The sequence below is a fragment of the Bidens hawaiensis genome, unplaced genomic scaffold (genome assembly GCF_021521415.1).
Source record: "Bidens hawaiensis isolate Kalapana, Puna unplaced genomic scaffold, B.hawaiensis_p1.1 tig00008375_1, whole genome shotgun sequence".
In the NCBI taxonomy this organism is placed as follows: domain Eukaryota; kingdom Viridiplantae; phylum Streptophyta; class Magnoliopsida; order Asterales; family Asteraceae; genus Bidens; species Bidens hawaiensis.
In genome coordinates, this window is record NW_027491593.1 from 344,679 (window position 1) to 360,660 (window position 15,982).

At 33.2% G+C, this 15,982-nt stretch overlaps 1 protein-coding gene and 1 pseudogene across 3 annotated transcripts; one reads left to right on the plus strand and one right to left on the minus strand.

The window, feature by feature from the left end:
- The first annotated feature begins 634 nt into the window (after nt 1–634).
- LOC143637654 (GTP-binding nuclear protein Ran/TC4-like) lies at nt 635–2,956 on the plus strand (annotated as a pseudogene). Its single transcript, XR_013154466.1, has 8 exons — nt 635–734; nt 884–952; nt 1,720–1,777; nt 1,885–2,002; nt 2,081–2,170; nt 2,251–2,430; nt 2,532–2,609; nt 2,697–2,956. The product of XR_013154466.1 is annotated as a GTP-binding nuclear protein Ran/TC4-like (transcript).
- Nucleotides 2,957–7,083: 4,127 nt separating this feature from the next.
- LOC143637655 (uncharacterized) lies at nt 7,084–8,643 on the minus strand. Of its 2 annotated transcripts, XM_077104995.1 has the most exons (3): nt 8,252–8,641; nt 8,034–8,162; nt 7,084–7,342 (listed from the first exon to the last, which is right to left on the minus strand). In XM_077104995.1, the coding sequence occupies exons 1-3, from the start codon at nt 8,573–8,575 to the stop codon at nt 7,226–7,228; spliced, it is 570 nt and encodes a 189-aa protein (XP_076961110.1). In that variant the 5' UTR covers nt 8,576–8,641; the 3' UTR covers nt 7,084–7,225. The 2 variants fall into 2 exon arrangements, with proteins under 2 accessions (XP_076961110.1, XP_076961109.1); XM_077104994.1 differs by lacking the exon at nt 7,084–7,342 and having other exon boundaries at nt 7,462–8,162; nt 8,252–8,643.
- Nucleotides 8,644–15,982: the final 7,339 nt, after the last annotated feature.

The following is a 15,982-nucleotide window of genomic DNA, read 5'->3' on the forward strand; positions in this document are numbered from 1 at the left end:
TTTCAAATGTAACATGCATAAATAAATCTGTTCTTATTTAACAAATATCCAGGGTCCACATTCAAAAATCACGGGGGCCGGTGAAAAAAACCGTTGTATACTTCACATTTTAAGTAAAAAAAACCTACGGGGTCGGTTAATCCCACACTCTATAGCATACATGGTCCATTAATAACCGATTAAAGTTTTAACAACTCTTGTATACTTGTTAAATTTGTGAACAACCTTATACCTGTCGATTGATACCAAAAGTCATTCAATCTAATGAACGACATTGGAATAAAAATAACATAACATATAATAAAAATAAACAAATGTCACACCTTACACCTTTCTAAGTCTGTTTCAATTATCGTTACAAACCTAACCGATACCGACAAAATTCATGTCACTTAACAACCATAACGCAACGGGATTGATACTACCCAGCTGTTACCAAAAGTCAAGTCACTCATAAAAAGCATTGGAATAAACCTACCAAAATAACGAAAGTAATATTATTAAGCCAACATATATTCGAATGTGACACAATGCATGTAAGCTACACGTGTCAATGTATGAAAACGTATTGATCGGACGGTGGATATTGCTGCTTGAGATTAAAGCTAACAACCTTGAGTTGGGCTCTAGGGCATAATATTTTGAAACGCAGAATCTGCACCTGTTTCCGCACTATATATACCAACAAACACTCGTTATACGCCTTCATCTTCATCTCTCATCTTTCAAATATGGTATGTATCCTCATTACCCACAATTTTTCATCTGGGTTTTCGTTTATTTGATCCAAAACATTCAATTTATGCTTAATTTCATCTGGGTTTGCGTTGATTTGATTCAAAACGTTGAATTTATGCTAATTTTTGTGGGTTTTGTGTTTTAGGCGCTTCCGAATCAGCAAACGGTTGATTACCCGAGCTTTAAGCTTGTTATTGTTGGCGATGGTGGAACTGGGTTTTGATTTACGTTATGCGATTTGAATCTGTTGGTTAATATTATTGTTAATGATTTTAGGGGTTTGTGATTAGTTGATGGGTTGATTAAGGGTTTTAGGTTTAGGGTTTATGTTCATTTTGATTAATATGTTTTGAGATTTTAATTGTGTTTTAGGTTTAGGGTTTATGTTCATTTTGATTAATATGTTTTGAGATTTTAATTGTGGTTTAGGTTTAGGGTTTATGTAATAGTCTTTTTAAATTTTGAAATTATGATTAGATTATTTATAAATAATATATTATAAGGTTAGATGGCCTGTTTACAAGTTGAATAAGACCCTATTGTTATTATTTTGCTACTTTATTAAAGCAGATTCTTGTGTGTTTGCTTTAACAGGGTTTTTGACTAGTATATTCCAATTTAGACTGTTATGTGACTTTGCTTGTGTATCAAGGTTTTATGTTTTGTTAATCTATGTTTTAGGCTCTTTATCAGATATCATCTTTCTTTCTTTTTTTACTATAGATTTTAAGCTTGTTTAGTCTCAGTTAATACTTTTTTATATCATATGAAATGAAAACTTGTGTACAATAATAAACTACATATCTTACAAGTTTCTTGCCTTCTTCTATAATAAAATTTGAAAAAATAGAAACCTAGTTTATGGTTTTTAACAGTCTTGTAAACTGATTTTTAACAGCATCTAAATGTGTGTACCAAACAGTCATTTTTGTATATTCTGTATATTGAAGATATAAATGTTTTTGATGTTTTTATTCTGCAGGGAAAACTACATTTGTGAAGAGACATTTGACTGGAGAATTCGAGAAGAAATACGAACGTAAGAATTTATTAAATTTGTTACTTTTTGGAGCTTATGCAACCGTCTATTTGTTTGGTAATCCAACACGAATAAATAATAATTTTAATACGAATTGTCATGTTTAGCTACAATCGATGTGGAGGTTCACCCCTTGGATTTCTTCACTAACTGTGGCAAGATTCGGTTTTACTGCTGGGACACAGCCGGTCAGGAAAAATTTGGTGGTCTTAGGGACGGATATTAGTAAGTACTCAACGGGTCCATCAGTAATGTTGATTTTTCCCCATTTTACAAGAAATTAACTATTTGTATCATTTGCAGCATTCACGGTCAGTGTGCTATCATCATGTTCGATGTAACTGCAAGATTGACTTACAAGAATGTTCCCACCTGGCACCGTGATCTTTGCAGGTTTGCTGTTAAAGATTATCATTTCTAATTTTATCTTAAACCGTGAAGGGGTCATTTAACTTATTGTTGAATCTTGACAGGGTTTGTGAGAACATCCCGATTGTCTTGTGTGGAAACAAGGTTGATGTGAAGAACCGTCAAGTGAAAGCAAAGCAAGTTACTTTCCAATGAAAGAAGAACTTGCAGTATTATGAAATATCTGCTAAGAGCAACTATAACTTTGAGAAGCCGTTCCTTTACCTCGCCAGGAAACTTGCAGGGTATTTATTATATAATATTAACCGTTTTAATCTCATAACCATTGGTCGTATGTTAATTTGTTTATTATGGGATTTTGATGTTGATTTATGTCGGTTTTTAGGGATGCAAACTTGCACTTTGTGGAGTCACCTGCGCTTGCTCCGCCAGAAGTTCAAATCGATATGGCAGCTCAACAACAGTAAGTTTTGATTTACGTCGTGTCGTACTGGTTGACAAGGGTAATGGTGGGGTCCGTGTTTATGATGAGTTACCGTGTGTTTTGTAGGCATGAAGCTGAGCTGTTGCAGGTGCAGCGCAACCTCTTCCGGATGATGATGATGATGATGCTTTTGATTAGAGAGAAGAAGATTGTTGATTTGTTTTTCTTTGAACTTGGAATTGATGTTAATGAACAAAGTGTCATATTCTTCTTTTCTTTAGAAGGATGAAATTGTATTGACAGGTCCGATTTATGAGCACTGGATGTTTTTAAAGGATTCATTTTTATGTTTTAATTGAAGCTTTGGTTGAACTTGGAAATGATGATTGTGTTCTGCCTATTTATTTTATTTTAAGTGAGATGTTTCTGGTTTTTCGTGATCTAAATGGTATGTTTGTCTCCAGTCTGTAGAATGAGAGACTGCTTTTTCTGCATTTGGGCTTGGTGGCATTTATAAATTTTAGATAGAATTACCGAGATTTTTCTTTAGGTTTGTATTAAATTTCATCGTTTCTCTTTATCTTCAAAATTGACTTAATTTGTATTTTACGTTTCCAAATGTTACACCGTTTGTCAATAATTATCATTTAGAGTCGATTTCAACTTCGATGTCAATGGCACTGCCGACGTTAACAACCGGTCGTCAGACATGGTTATGGTGTGCACTGAGGAGTGGCCTAAACAAGTTCACCGTGCTTGCCGGAGATGAAGGTGTTGGTGGTGGTGTTTGCCGGAGTGGTCTTTGTTCTTTTAACTATTAAAATGCTTTACTTTTTAAGGGCTTATGTGTAAAACACATGACATGATTTACATAGAAAAACTAACTGGATAAAGTATAAATTACGTCAATTTTGAAGATAAAGAACAACCGATGAAATTGAGTACAAACCTCTTATGTGATTTATTCATCTAAACATTTATCATTTTGGTTTAGGGTGCTTGCCAATTAGAACCTGTTTTAAGCTAACAGATATTTGAATAGATGGAGCCATAATAAAGAAATTGGAAAATGATTGAAAATGTTTCAAGTACTTATGAAAATTAACAAATTTAAGGTAATTGAACTTTCAAATATCCAAAGTGTATGTACATGGATCATATACATGGTAAGTACATGAGAAAGGGTGTTCATTGGTTTACTTATGTTGTAATTTGTAAATACAATATCTAGGTTAGAATTTAGAAAATTATATATTTCGTATTTTAGGTCATCCTCAATCTCCATTAACTACATGGGACATTCTTTAGATTTAGAGTTTGTCACGTGCTTCAGCCTTTCCTTTAACCGCCGTTAGATTTTCTATTATATGAGTAGTTAAATGCTCAATTTTCTCTTTCTTCTTACGATTAGAAAGCCAAAATTTTCTAATATGCATGCTCCTCTCTCCTCACTCAAGATTGTTTTGGGCCATCCATCATTGAAGAAATTATTGGCATAATTGGTGCTAAGGAGAATCGACTCGTTGTAGGTGTCCAGATTAGCAATTTGTTAGTTTAATCTGGTGGTGATTGAAGTCCTTGAACATTTTTATAAGGGTAGTGCCAAACTGTGTACGGGGTTAGATTGTTGTGCACGATACATTTTCGCATTTTAATTTGAACCAAACAATGTGTGGGAACTCGCTGAGGCAATCAAAGATTTCTCTTACTAAAGGATTGAATTGACTATACACTTCGATACGACTGCTTGCCCTTTTTGTATTTAGACAAACACTTGAATATGATATGTATACACATACCCACTCCCCTTACTTAACATACCCTCGTGTGAGAATGATAATTGTGGATCCCACCATCAAGTTTGAGAGAGAGAGAGAGAGAGAGAGAGAGTTTGTTTAATAGCACCCCTTGAATATCAAGAATTAAAAAAAGTTTTGTATGTGATTGTTTCGAGCTCACAAGATAATGGATTACAATATATCATGGCCGGCCCTAGGCATGGTCAAGCTAGACTTCTGTTCTAGGCACGTTTTTTTTTCATGGGGCACTATTAAGTTTGGACCTTGCAAATATGTGAGTAGAGAGAACGTAAGATGAAATAAGAAAAATGAATTTTGACTGATCAGAAAAGTTACCGTCGAGGGCTATAAAGGCAACAGTAGTTTCATGTAAAAGACGACTATAAGTAATATAGTTAAGATATTATTAAAGATTTATATTGATTTTTTAACGTGAAAACATAAGTAGTCTGTAATAAGTTGGCCTATGTTAATCTTTAATAGTCAAATTTAAATATATTTATTTATTGTTTCTTTTAACTATAAATTTAACAAAATAAGACTGCCTTTTGTATATCATTTTATTTTTATTTTTTTAACTTTTATACTTTGTTTAGTTACAACAAATAGATCCGAAACAATAAAAATTAGTAGAAGCCTATGTTAATAAATGATATTTTGGATTCTTTAGCCACGATATAGTTATATAGAAAAGCATCATATATAATAACTTAGGGAGTGTTTGTGATTCCTTATTTTATCTCCTTATAGTTTTTCATTAAGTTAATAAATTACAACATTGTAATTTATGAAACTTTTCCTCTCATAATATAAGCAATCCCAAACACCTTATTATTTTTCAAAAAGTTAATAAGTTATAAGTTGGTGAAATAAGCAATCCCAAACACCCCCTTAACACAATAGAAAATCTATTTTAGGCATGAACTATAAACCAGCACAGTGTTTTTAATTATTGGCGTGTAAAAATAATATTTTTTGATATGTTTATTGTTATAGCGTTAACTGACGTATAAAAATTGGTTTATATTATACTTCCATGTTAGGTCTCAATGGACATTTTTTTGGGCTCAGCCGAGACATTAATTCCTCAGGGCCGGCCTTGTAAAAAATTATGCTAAGTAATAGCACATATAAAGTTAATGCAATAAGATAATGGAAAACTAGATTAGGGTTTATGTGAATGCTGACCAATTTTGGATTAATGGGGCTGTTTACTTGACTCTTGAAAATGTAAAATATGTAAGCTAAATAATAATAAACGATTTTATCTTTTCTCTTTTGCTCTTAAATTATGAATTTCATTAAGGGGCGAAGTATAATGAGGGCCAGGGGTGACCCCGGCCTCCCTGTTTTTTCGCGCGTTAGTGTAAATTTAGCCGTTTTTCGTCCGAAATATTTTATGCGTAGTGTAAATTTGCTTGTTTTCGACCCAAAATTTAAGCCCGCCCCCTCTCGTTTATGAAATTTTTTATACATTTTGAGTTCGGCCCCCGACGTTCACGTCCAAGCTTCGTCACTGATTTCATCCACATACTTTATTTAATGGCACTATCATCCACTTATATAATATGTCTCTTTTTGTCACACTTTAAAAATGTTAAATTTATTTTTAATATAACCAAAACACAAACTTTTCCTATCTTAAAAATTATATCGCTAAGACCTAACCTAACAGAACTATTACTTCACACTTTCTATTTAACACTTATTTTAATTAGAAGCCACCCTTTATTTTTTAAATACTTTTTTAATGATACAGGTTTCTTGATTTTAACACCTCCATTTTTTGTAATAATGTAAAGCTCTGAAATCAAATAATTTCTCTGCATACTAAATAAAAAAATTTGTATACTATAAATATGCATTAGGCTACTAGACAAGCAAAAATTCTAGATAACCATAATAGCCCAAATTGACAGAAATCATATATAGAACTCAAGAACATGTGTAACATAGTGGAAAGAAACACTGATCAAACTTAAAAGGTAAATTATGCCCTAATTAATACCAAAACCGAACACAAATGTAACATGTGCAGCGCCCATAAATAATTTCAGCCTAACGAAACTCGCAATTTCTACCAAACTATATGGGCAATTTATGTAATATAAAAAATCTTACATCCAACCACTCATGTTCTTTCAATCTGAGTCAAATTACGACTGCACACCAAACATGGTATTTTGGTTGCTTCCACAATAAAAGTGTTAACAATTGGTGATTGTGTGCTAGGATTACTTGTACATATAATGAATCGTTATTTATATTAATTAAAAATGAATTAATATACACCCAATTAAAAGTTGGTGACCTAGTCTACATCTACAACATATTGCATCATCATCATCTTGATCATATGATACAATATTATAATCCAATATCAAGTTCATGAAAATAAGCATTGGGGGCTAAGGGTCATTCTAAAAACCTGCAAACAGTCTTTCACAAGCGAAATCCACACCACCAGTTAATAATCATAGCCTTCCTGCCATAAACGAAATAATAAGGTTATCGATCACGCGATATAAATTAAAAATCTGTATTGAAGTTATCTTACCGTTAACATGAGGCGCCTTCTCACGATAAACCTGCATTGCAGTTAAGGCAAACCAGATAATATACGAACGGTAAAACAACAGTTTGTTTGGTAAAATGGCTTCTTTGCAAGCACATATATATATATATATATATATATATATATATATATATTTTAAATAAGCCATAAATCATCTCCAGCATAGTGATGACGGATAACAGATCAAGGCTGGCCTGAAATAGCAACAGATGAGCTAATAATATCAAACAAGCCGACATTTTTTAATCGCTTAGATAAGTGCCAAGTGGCAACAGATTGTCTTATCTGTAGCAAATGAATGCTGAAATGCCCCACTGCTTTTTCCAAATAAAGGCAGCAGAACCAGAATCTTGTTTCGTCCCTTTGGAAGCAAGAGACGCATGCCTCCAATTGTGGCTCTGAAAACGTACACCATCCATCAATAAAATTCATAAAAATAGAAAAAAATCAAATCTTTTTTTAATTTCACCTCATAAAAGATTGGATACATTGCATTAATAATTACAAAATCAAAAAGTCTATGCAACTACATGTAATATCTCATATTACTTCTTACAACATTATTGAAATTGTACAAGATTGTCCTAATCTTAAAAGGGAAAAAAGAAAAAGAAGATTAAAAAAACCGTCAATTCACAGTTAATCAAGAATACGGGATCCAGAAGAAATTAAATGCCTTAGCTTGGTCAAATGTTCATCATTTGAAATATTGAGGTTAATACGAAGATTGGTCAATAATGCTTCTTTTTCCCAACTTAATGGGCCAGAAGCATATAATGCTTCCAAAGTGGAACGATATGCATGTAACTCTAACCTATGAATACTCGCTGCAACTTCGTGTTTGACCCGTGAAGTATTAAAAGACTCGCCATCACTAGAAAGACCGTCAGCATCATAATGACTAGACAACTTATTAGGACCATGACCGTCACTAGGAACACTACAACTACCAACAGAGCACTCGTCATTATCAGACTCGTTAGGTTCTGATATTCTTGTAAGATCACATCCAACACCATATGTTTTTCTTTTCTCCGTTTCATAAAAACCATTTAAATTATTGTATTTGTTACCCTCAAAAGCATCTACCTTTTGAGATGAATGGCCTGAAACACGCCTTTGACTTTGACCTTGACCGCCATCTTTCTCTGCGCGTTTGACTTTCTTAGCATCAAGAAAAGATGAGCAAAACGGGGATGATCTCTTGCTTCCCGAAATCTATAAATAGCAATCAAACGTTAAATAAAGATTAGTTTTTTAAAACAATAATCATAGGTGGAAATATGAAATTATGAAAAAGGAATTACCTTTCCGACCGGAACCCTTTGACCGTCACCCCACGACTGTCGCGGCCTAATGTTCGTCTTATGGGCCTTAATTTCATAAGCAAACCCGTGCGGCCTTACCAAAAACCGACCTTCTTTCAAGATTTTTGAAACCGTTGCAACTTTCCAAATACCTTCATCAAAAACTTCAACAACATCACCAGCCACAAAATTCTGAGAACCGATTGCAGGCGGAGAAGGCTTAACGCCCCTTTTAGAAACCTTTTCCCCCTTGTCTGCAACACACCATGCTTTCTGCACCTCTTTGTTCATAACCTCCGCTTTGCAACCCTTTTTGAACCTCATTATATCTTTCAAATTTTGTTAACAGATTACACAAACCTGCAAATAACAATCTCCCATAATTAAATCCAAACTCATAATCAGCGAGATCAAATTAGACTCAAAACAACAGATATGAAAACACCCAAAGTGAATAAATAATAAAAAATACAGAAGATAACAGTAATACCATAACTTCAAATCCTTCTAGTTAAACACTGGTATCATCCAATTTTGTTATAAATTTTAATTATTTTACAACAGATCTTGCTTTTAAAAACTATAACATCCAAACTGATTGCAAGCCAGCAACAGATAATCTCATAATCCCCACAAAAAACAAAAAAATAAAATAATAATAAAAAAAATATACTACAATAAAAAAATATATATGATCAAATCAATAACTCAAGCATCTAATATAAATATTAAAAAATTAATTCCTTGAAAACCCAAACTGATTAAGCAATAACTGCAATAACCCATAAATTAAAAAACAGTAATTGAAGAAATTACATACGCAATTCAATCAAAAGAACTAATTTGGGGGAAACCGATGACAAAATGAAAACAACAAATTAATGAAATTACTAACCTTTTTGTTGAAATTGGAAGCGAATTGAAGGCGATAAGCTGATGAATTGATGTTTTGATTAAGTCTGGGATCATCGATTATGTGATTTGTATGTATGTATGTTTCTAGGGTTTGGTTTGATTTGATTTGGTTGTTTAAATTGTTAATAATAATAATAATAATTTGATAAATTAAATTTTAAGAGAATAAAAATAAAAGTGAAATAAATATGGGATTGGAGGGTAGAATTGTAAAAGTGTGTATGAGTTTGGCCTAAAAAAAGGGACAGGGGTGCGTAATGCGCGCAGTCGTATACAAGAGAAGAGGCCTAATTATTATTATTATTATTATTATTATTATTAATATTAATATTATTATTCGTGTGGGAGAGAAGTTTTATCTCACTCTATAGTTATATACTTATATCACCTTTACGCCTATATTAAGAGCGTGGATTACACCTCCTATAGTTTATATCGAAAATTATATGTTGTTTTTAAAGAGATCATGATGATTGTATCATTTGAATGCAAGTACAAGCATGTTTATGGAGAGAAAGATGGGAAAATTGCTAAAGGGTTTGCATAAAACAAATGAATATTTGTTGTAACTTTTATTACTTTGAATTGAGCTTTATGTGGACAGGTAAATCGATTATTATTTTGTGTGAATACTGACTTAAGTTTTGGCGTCACGTGTGATGATGAGAGATTAGGCGAGTATGTGACGTTCACTAGTTGGATTCTTAAATTGAACGGGTTTTACCTCACCGAATTGTTGTGTCTTCGGACGAGTGTTCACGGGTGTTGGTCTTAGGTGATGGTTTTCCCCGGATCTAAAGAGAAGTGTATTCCGGTGTGATGAATTTAGCCGGTAGCCCATTTGGAGGATTCGTTGGCCGTTCAAGAAATAAAAATTCAATTACTACTTATGTGTTGAATACTTAAAACACAAAGATAATATTCATTTATATAAACTTAAATTATTGACAATATAACTCATATAAGAGAAAATCATGTCTATTGAATTAACATTAAAGACGTTTGTTTTGACCAACATTGGAACATAACCCCCTTGTAGTGTTTGCTGATGGAAGAAAAATGATATGGTTGGTCTTGTCACTTGGTTAGGTCTTGTGACCAAACTTTAATGTGAGGAGTACATGATTGTAACACAACGTGAAGGGTGAAATGTGTCTTTCAAGTTTGAGTTAATGAAGTTATTTGTGAGTAAATGATAAGTTTGTTGTCGCAAGTACACCAATGACTATATTTGACACTTTTTCTGAGAAGTTAACCGTGCTTTTTGTCAAGGTGCGTTAGCAAGGATCCGCCATTTGACTTTAAGGCTCAAACCATGAGAAGGTATATATTTTGTTTGCAGTAGACCATTAGATGTTTGAATGTGACATGATTCCCAAGGTAATGCCTTCATAACCGTAGTTGTGTATCATTTTTTCTGGATTACTTGAATGCGGGGAAGTTATTTTTGTCACTTGGGTTACTCACAATTTAGATGTGTATGAAGTATGAACTAAAGGTTCAGCCCACACTTCATTGCTTGGCGTTGGACTTTATGCTTGTGACTTCTTATTCTAGTTTCAATTAATCGATGTAAGTTGTGAATCATTACTCGTTGATAGTATTCGATGCTCTTCTTGTAGTCTTCCTGCTCATATGACTTATGTCCAACCTTGAAAACAAGGTGCCTCATTTATTTGTCATGTTAACTCCATTTGCCATAAGAATATCTAGTTATATGATATTGTAAATTGCTTTTGAATGGTTAATCTTGATAAAGTTTTTAAGTATTAGAGTTTGAGTCAATAATTTAAGTATGTCGAGTTGTTTAAGCTCATTGTGTTATTCCTTTTTATAAGGACAAGTTCATAAGAGTCTGAATCATAGTTTAGGTTTTCAGTTTAGTATAAATAGATTGATAGGGTTAATGATTTATGTGTGGGTCAGGTTTTCAACCTTGTCATAATAATGAAAAGAGTCGAACGAGTTGTTCAAATTGTGTGTTCCCGAGTATGATTTTCGGGGCCTAATTTCCAACAGCTTTCTTTCTTTTTTTATTCGGATTTTAGTTTGTCCCTCAGATGAGGTTCACATTGCATTTCTTTCATGATTTTTCTTGTTTATGACAAAATGTCAAAATACAATATTGATAATTATATTGTGTTTCATATGTTTCATCTACTAAACCCACATATAAAACAACTATATTACATCAGAGTAATAACAATGTTTCGTATACTAATTATTATTTTATACAATTCTCATGATTAATAATCGGTAAATTTATATATATTTAAGGACCACATGGATGGATCCTTGTTGTATGTACCGTTGAAAGTGACCCAAATATTTGTGGTAGTGCTTTGCCATTAAATTTTGACCTTATATTGTTACTTATCTAAAGTACTCAGATGTTTATAAATAGTAAATTAGATTCGCTTCTTGAAATATTTTTATTTGTTGATAATAATATACTATCGCCACTCGATTATAATTCACGTAAAGATTTTTCTATTTCTCGTTAATACTGATTTGTATACTTCATTTTCATCAATCCAGTTAGTACTTATATAGTTATATCTATAAGTATTTAAATTTTTTCATCAATGTTATCATCCATAAATAAAAGTCATTTAAAGGATCATCAATGTTATCAAATACAAATTATGAAACTATATCTTTTAGGCGATTCAATTTGACACGTATATATATATGATACTATCATAGATAAACATAAAGTTGAAGATAAATGATTTTATTTTAAATTCACATAATATATTTTGTTTAGTTTAAAACGTTTGTAAATTTAAGTCAATGTACATCTATCTATTTATCTAAGTTAGTCGATGACTCTATTATATAAACTCATTAAAAATACAAAGTCCATCGATTTAACTTTCTCATATCTTATAGATAATATCTTACCATATATTTTTCCTTGTAAGAAGTTATTCCCCTTTTTAGAGTGTTCAGAGTATCAATTGTAAATTTGGTCAAAACGTAATCAAACCAACATATAATAGTAGTTTCTAGTTATCGAATCGTAACTGCACCAAGTAGTATTTTTAGTTTTAGTTATACACTTATACAAAGTGATGATTTGATTAAATAACGATTAGGTTTAGCATGAACATGAACAAGTAAAATAAGGATTGAATCCTTAATTTCTCATAAACGACACAAGAGGATGTATAACGTAGCTTATGCATCCACATGTGGATTATTTAGGTAGTTTTAAAGATTTATAATGTCTCATCAAACAGACATTATAAAGTCGCAACCCAAACTTCGAGTGACTACTTGCTCAACCATTGAGACTATAAGCACAATGAAACGCCACACATCCTTAGACTGTCCTCTATGGTGAGGGGATTCGAAGCCCCTCCCCAGTGCCACGTCAGCGTCACGTGGACACTGGGGGCTTCAAAGCCCCACCCCAAAGATGCCCCTCAATGGTGAGGGGGCTTCGAAACCCCTTAATTTTTTTTTCTTTTTTAAAAATTTAATAAAACCAACAAACTTAATATAACTTAATAATAAAATACAAACTAAATTAAACTAAATAATAAAAATCAAATTTAATTAAACTAAAAAACATAAACAAAACATACAAATAGAAAAAAAAAAAAAAAAAAAAAACAGAACTAATTTTCGGCGTCCGAGTCCTCGTTTGCGTATTTTGCCATTATCCTTTCTTTCTTTTTCTCCAAAAACGACCGCGTGATATCATCTAGATGCAAGAGATCCTTTGCGAGGAGCTTGAAGTCCTTCTCTCGTTGCCGCTCTGATTTAGCCTTCTTTCTTTCTTCATGCATGGCTTTGTATTCCGCATGCATCGCTTAACTTTCTTCGTGTATTATATTGAGTTTCTCTTTCGAGTGTTTTTTTTCCTCGCGAAACTTGCAAGCTCCAAGTTGTCAAACCGCGCGCTCACGTCGGAACTCATCGAGGATGTCGTTCTAGACGAAGACCCCCCACCTCTAGCCGCCGCCTTGGCCCTTTCTCTTCCTACCGGATGTGGCAACTCATCTGGTTCATCAAAAAGAAAATCGGGATCAATCTTGTTTAAGTTAAATTGAGAATGAGCATCCGACGCGGCTTGAGACGGCGATTGATCGGCCGAAGTAGACGTTGTTTTTGACCGTTTGAACGGTCGCGGTGAAGATGTCGGGATCGGATGCCACTTTGGCAAGCTCGTGCATTTCTTCCAAATTTCAAACATCCCCATGCCGAAGTGGTGACCATGAAGGCCCTTGTATTGTTTCAACATATCCTGAAGAAGGTCGGCGTCGTTCGTGCTGCTTCCTCTGTTGTTCTTAAGGCAAGTGTGAATTGTGGAGAAGTGGTTTATTTTTGAAACCATTGCCTTCCATTTGTTGGAGACGGAATCATCCCCGCGGTAGCGACCTCGACCCATTATCTCAAAAAACTTATCACGTATTTCTGCCCAAAATATCGCGGTGCGTTTACCGTCACCTAACACCGAGTCTTCGGATGAGTCGATCCACGCTTGCGCCAACGCCGCTTCCTCATCGTCTTCCCACTTTTTCCTGTCGTACATTACGGTTGGTGTTTGATCGGCAACAACCTTCTTTTTATGGCTTCGCTTGCGACGAACTTGAGGTTCGTCGCCTTGGGTTTCGGGAAATTGAGTTTCGACAACTTGGGTTTCAGGTGTATGGGTTTGGGGTGTTTGGGTTTGGGGTGGCGGAGGCATAAACGACATTGGCATTCGATAAAACATATCGTTTGGAAACGATTGTACGTTTGGAGGCATTGCGGGTACATGCTGGTTAACAAAGTAAGGGTTGGTAGTGTTATTGTTATTTGCGAGTAACTAGACGACCACCTTTGAGACGGATCCCATGGGTTTGGGTTGGTGTTCGGGTTTTGGTTAGGGTTTGAGCTCGAGCTCGTGTTCTGGTTTGGGTTCGGGTTTGAGCTCAAGCCGGTGAAATTTGAGAAAGGATTCATTGTAGAGAGTTGAGAGTTTTTTGTTATGAAATTTGATAGTAATTTTGTATTTGTTTGAGTATAAAATGATAAAATGAGTTAGTATTTATAAATAAAATAATTAGTTTTTTTTTTAAAAAAAAAACTAGCCGTTTAAAATGAACGGGGGGGACCCACCAAAACTTTCAAAGCGCGCCAGCCGTTTGAACAACCAAAGCATCGGCGCCCAAGGAAGCACCGCGCCCCACTGCGGTGTTACACGCCCATCGCTGCCCGCCAACACAGCCATTGGCGCCCCATAGCGACCAGCCTTATTTGATTACAAACCTAATGGCTATAAGAGTAAATTTTTACTTATTAATTAATACTAAAGAATAATAATGTTTGTTAAAGTTTTTTCCTCATAGCATTTAGATAGTTTGGTTAAAAAGGTTAGACAATATTCAAAACAAGTTATCACGCATGGAATTGTAACATGTTGATCGATTCTAACCACATGTTTTGACTCGATTTTATTTTGAGACATGTTAGACGATGTTACGTGTGCCAACGGCAAAAACCTTAACCTACATAGTGGGACATTGATATTGCATATTTAACTATTTTAGTAAAGTCTTACGGAGTACTATTTTTCATGCATTGAGCTAAAGTATAATATTCTACCATGAAATATTAACGTGTATGAATTATATACTAGTCGAGTGCCCGCACGATGTAGCGGGAATAACATTTTAAGTTAAGGTTGTTGGCGAGCTAAGGCTAGCTTGGCTCGAACTTTACATCAAGCCGACTCAGCTTAGCTCTAAACTAAAGCTGAAATCTTAAAGTCGAGATTGTCTTGATTATTTTGATATTTATATAACTTGAGTATTATTAATTATATTTTTGTAAAATATATAAAATGAATATAAAAAAAAAAGAATAAAGTTGAGTAATTTGGATATACACGAGGGGTCAAAGTTGTACATTAAATAGTATAATATTTAATAAGTGAACTTTTTTTAATTGTAACAAGTTTATTTCTTATCAAATAGATAAAGGGTTAGATATGTAACTAATGAGATGAAATTGTAACTATTTATGTTTAAAAAGCTTGTACATTCATGCATATATTTATGCATTAATAACTTGTACATTTCAAACCGTTCATCTGATTTGAAAAAAAATTATATTGGAACGTAGACAAAAATAAGCCCGTTTAAATAGGTATGCTCGGATTTTTTTAAATTATATTTTTGTAAAACATATTTGATTAAAATAAAAAAAGTATAAAGTTGAGTTAAAAGTGGGTAAACATGAAAGGTCAAAGTTGTAAGTAGTTCTTGAATTACAAAATTTGAGTAAAGTTGGGGTACCATAATTGTAATTATATATGTTAAAACTAAATGAACGTGAGTTAATTGTGTTGAAAATACTACTTTACCCCTTTGTGTGCATGTCTCATATGCATTAAAACTTGTAAATTGCTTAAATTTGCGTCTTAATATACTGATTCTTTATAAAGTACATCTATACGTAATACTCTTTTAAATTTGATTTATTTTCCAATAACTAGAGAGGTGTTAGAATGGAAGAAACCGTCATATTCTAAAACATTGGCGGACTTTGTTTTGCAACTAATGTTAAAACTAAAATAACTGATATTAATAATATATACCTTTTATTAAAATAAAGTCTAAATAAATTATCAAAATTCATGTGTCAACGTATCTTATATTCAAGAAATGGTATAGCCTTAGCTACTTTTATAAGGAAAAAAACTGATCTATCTTTGCATTATACCAAGAACTTACATATTTAATTGTTAGAAATAAAAAGTTAAATGTTAAATTATTAATCAACATTTGGTCTTGTCATGGCAATCTGAGATAACAATGACCACCT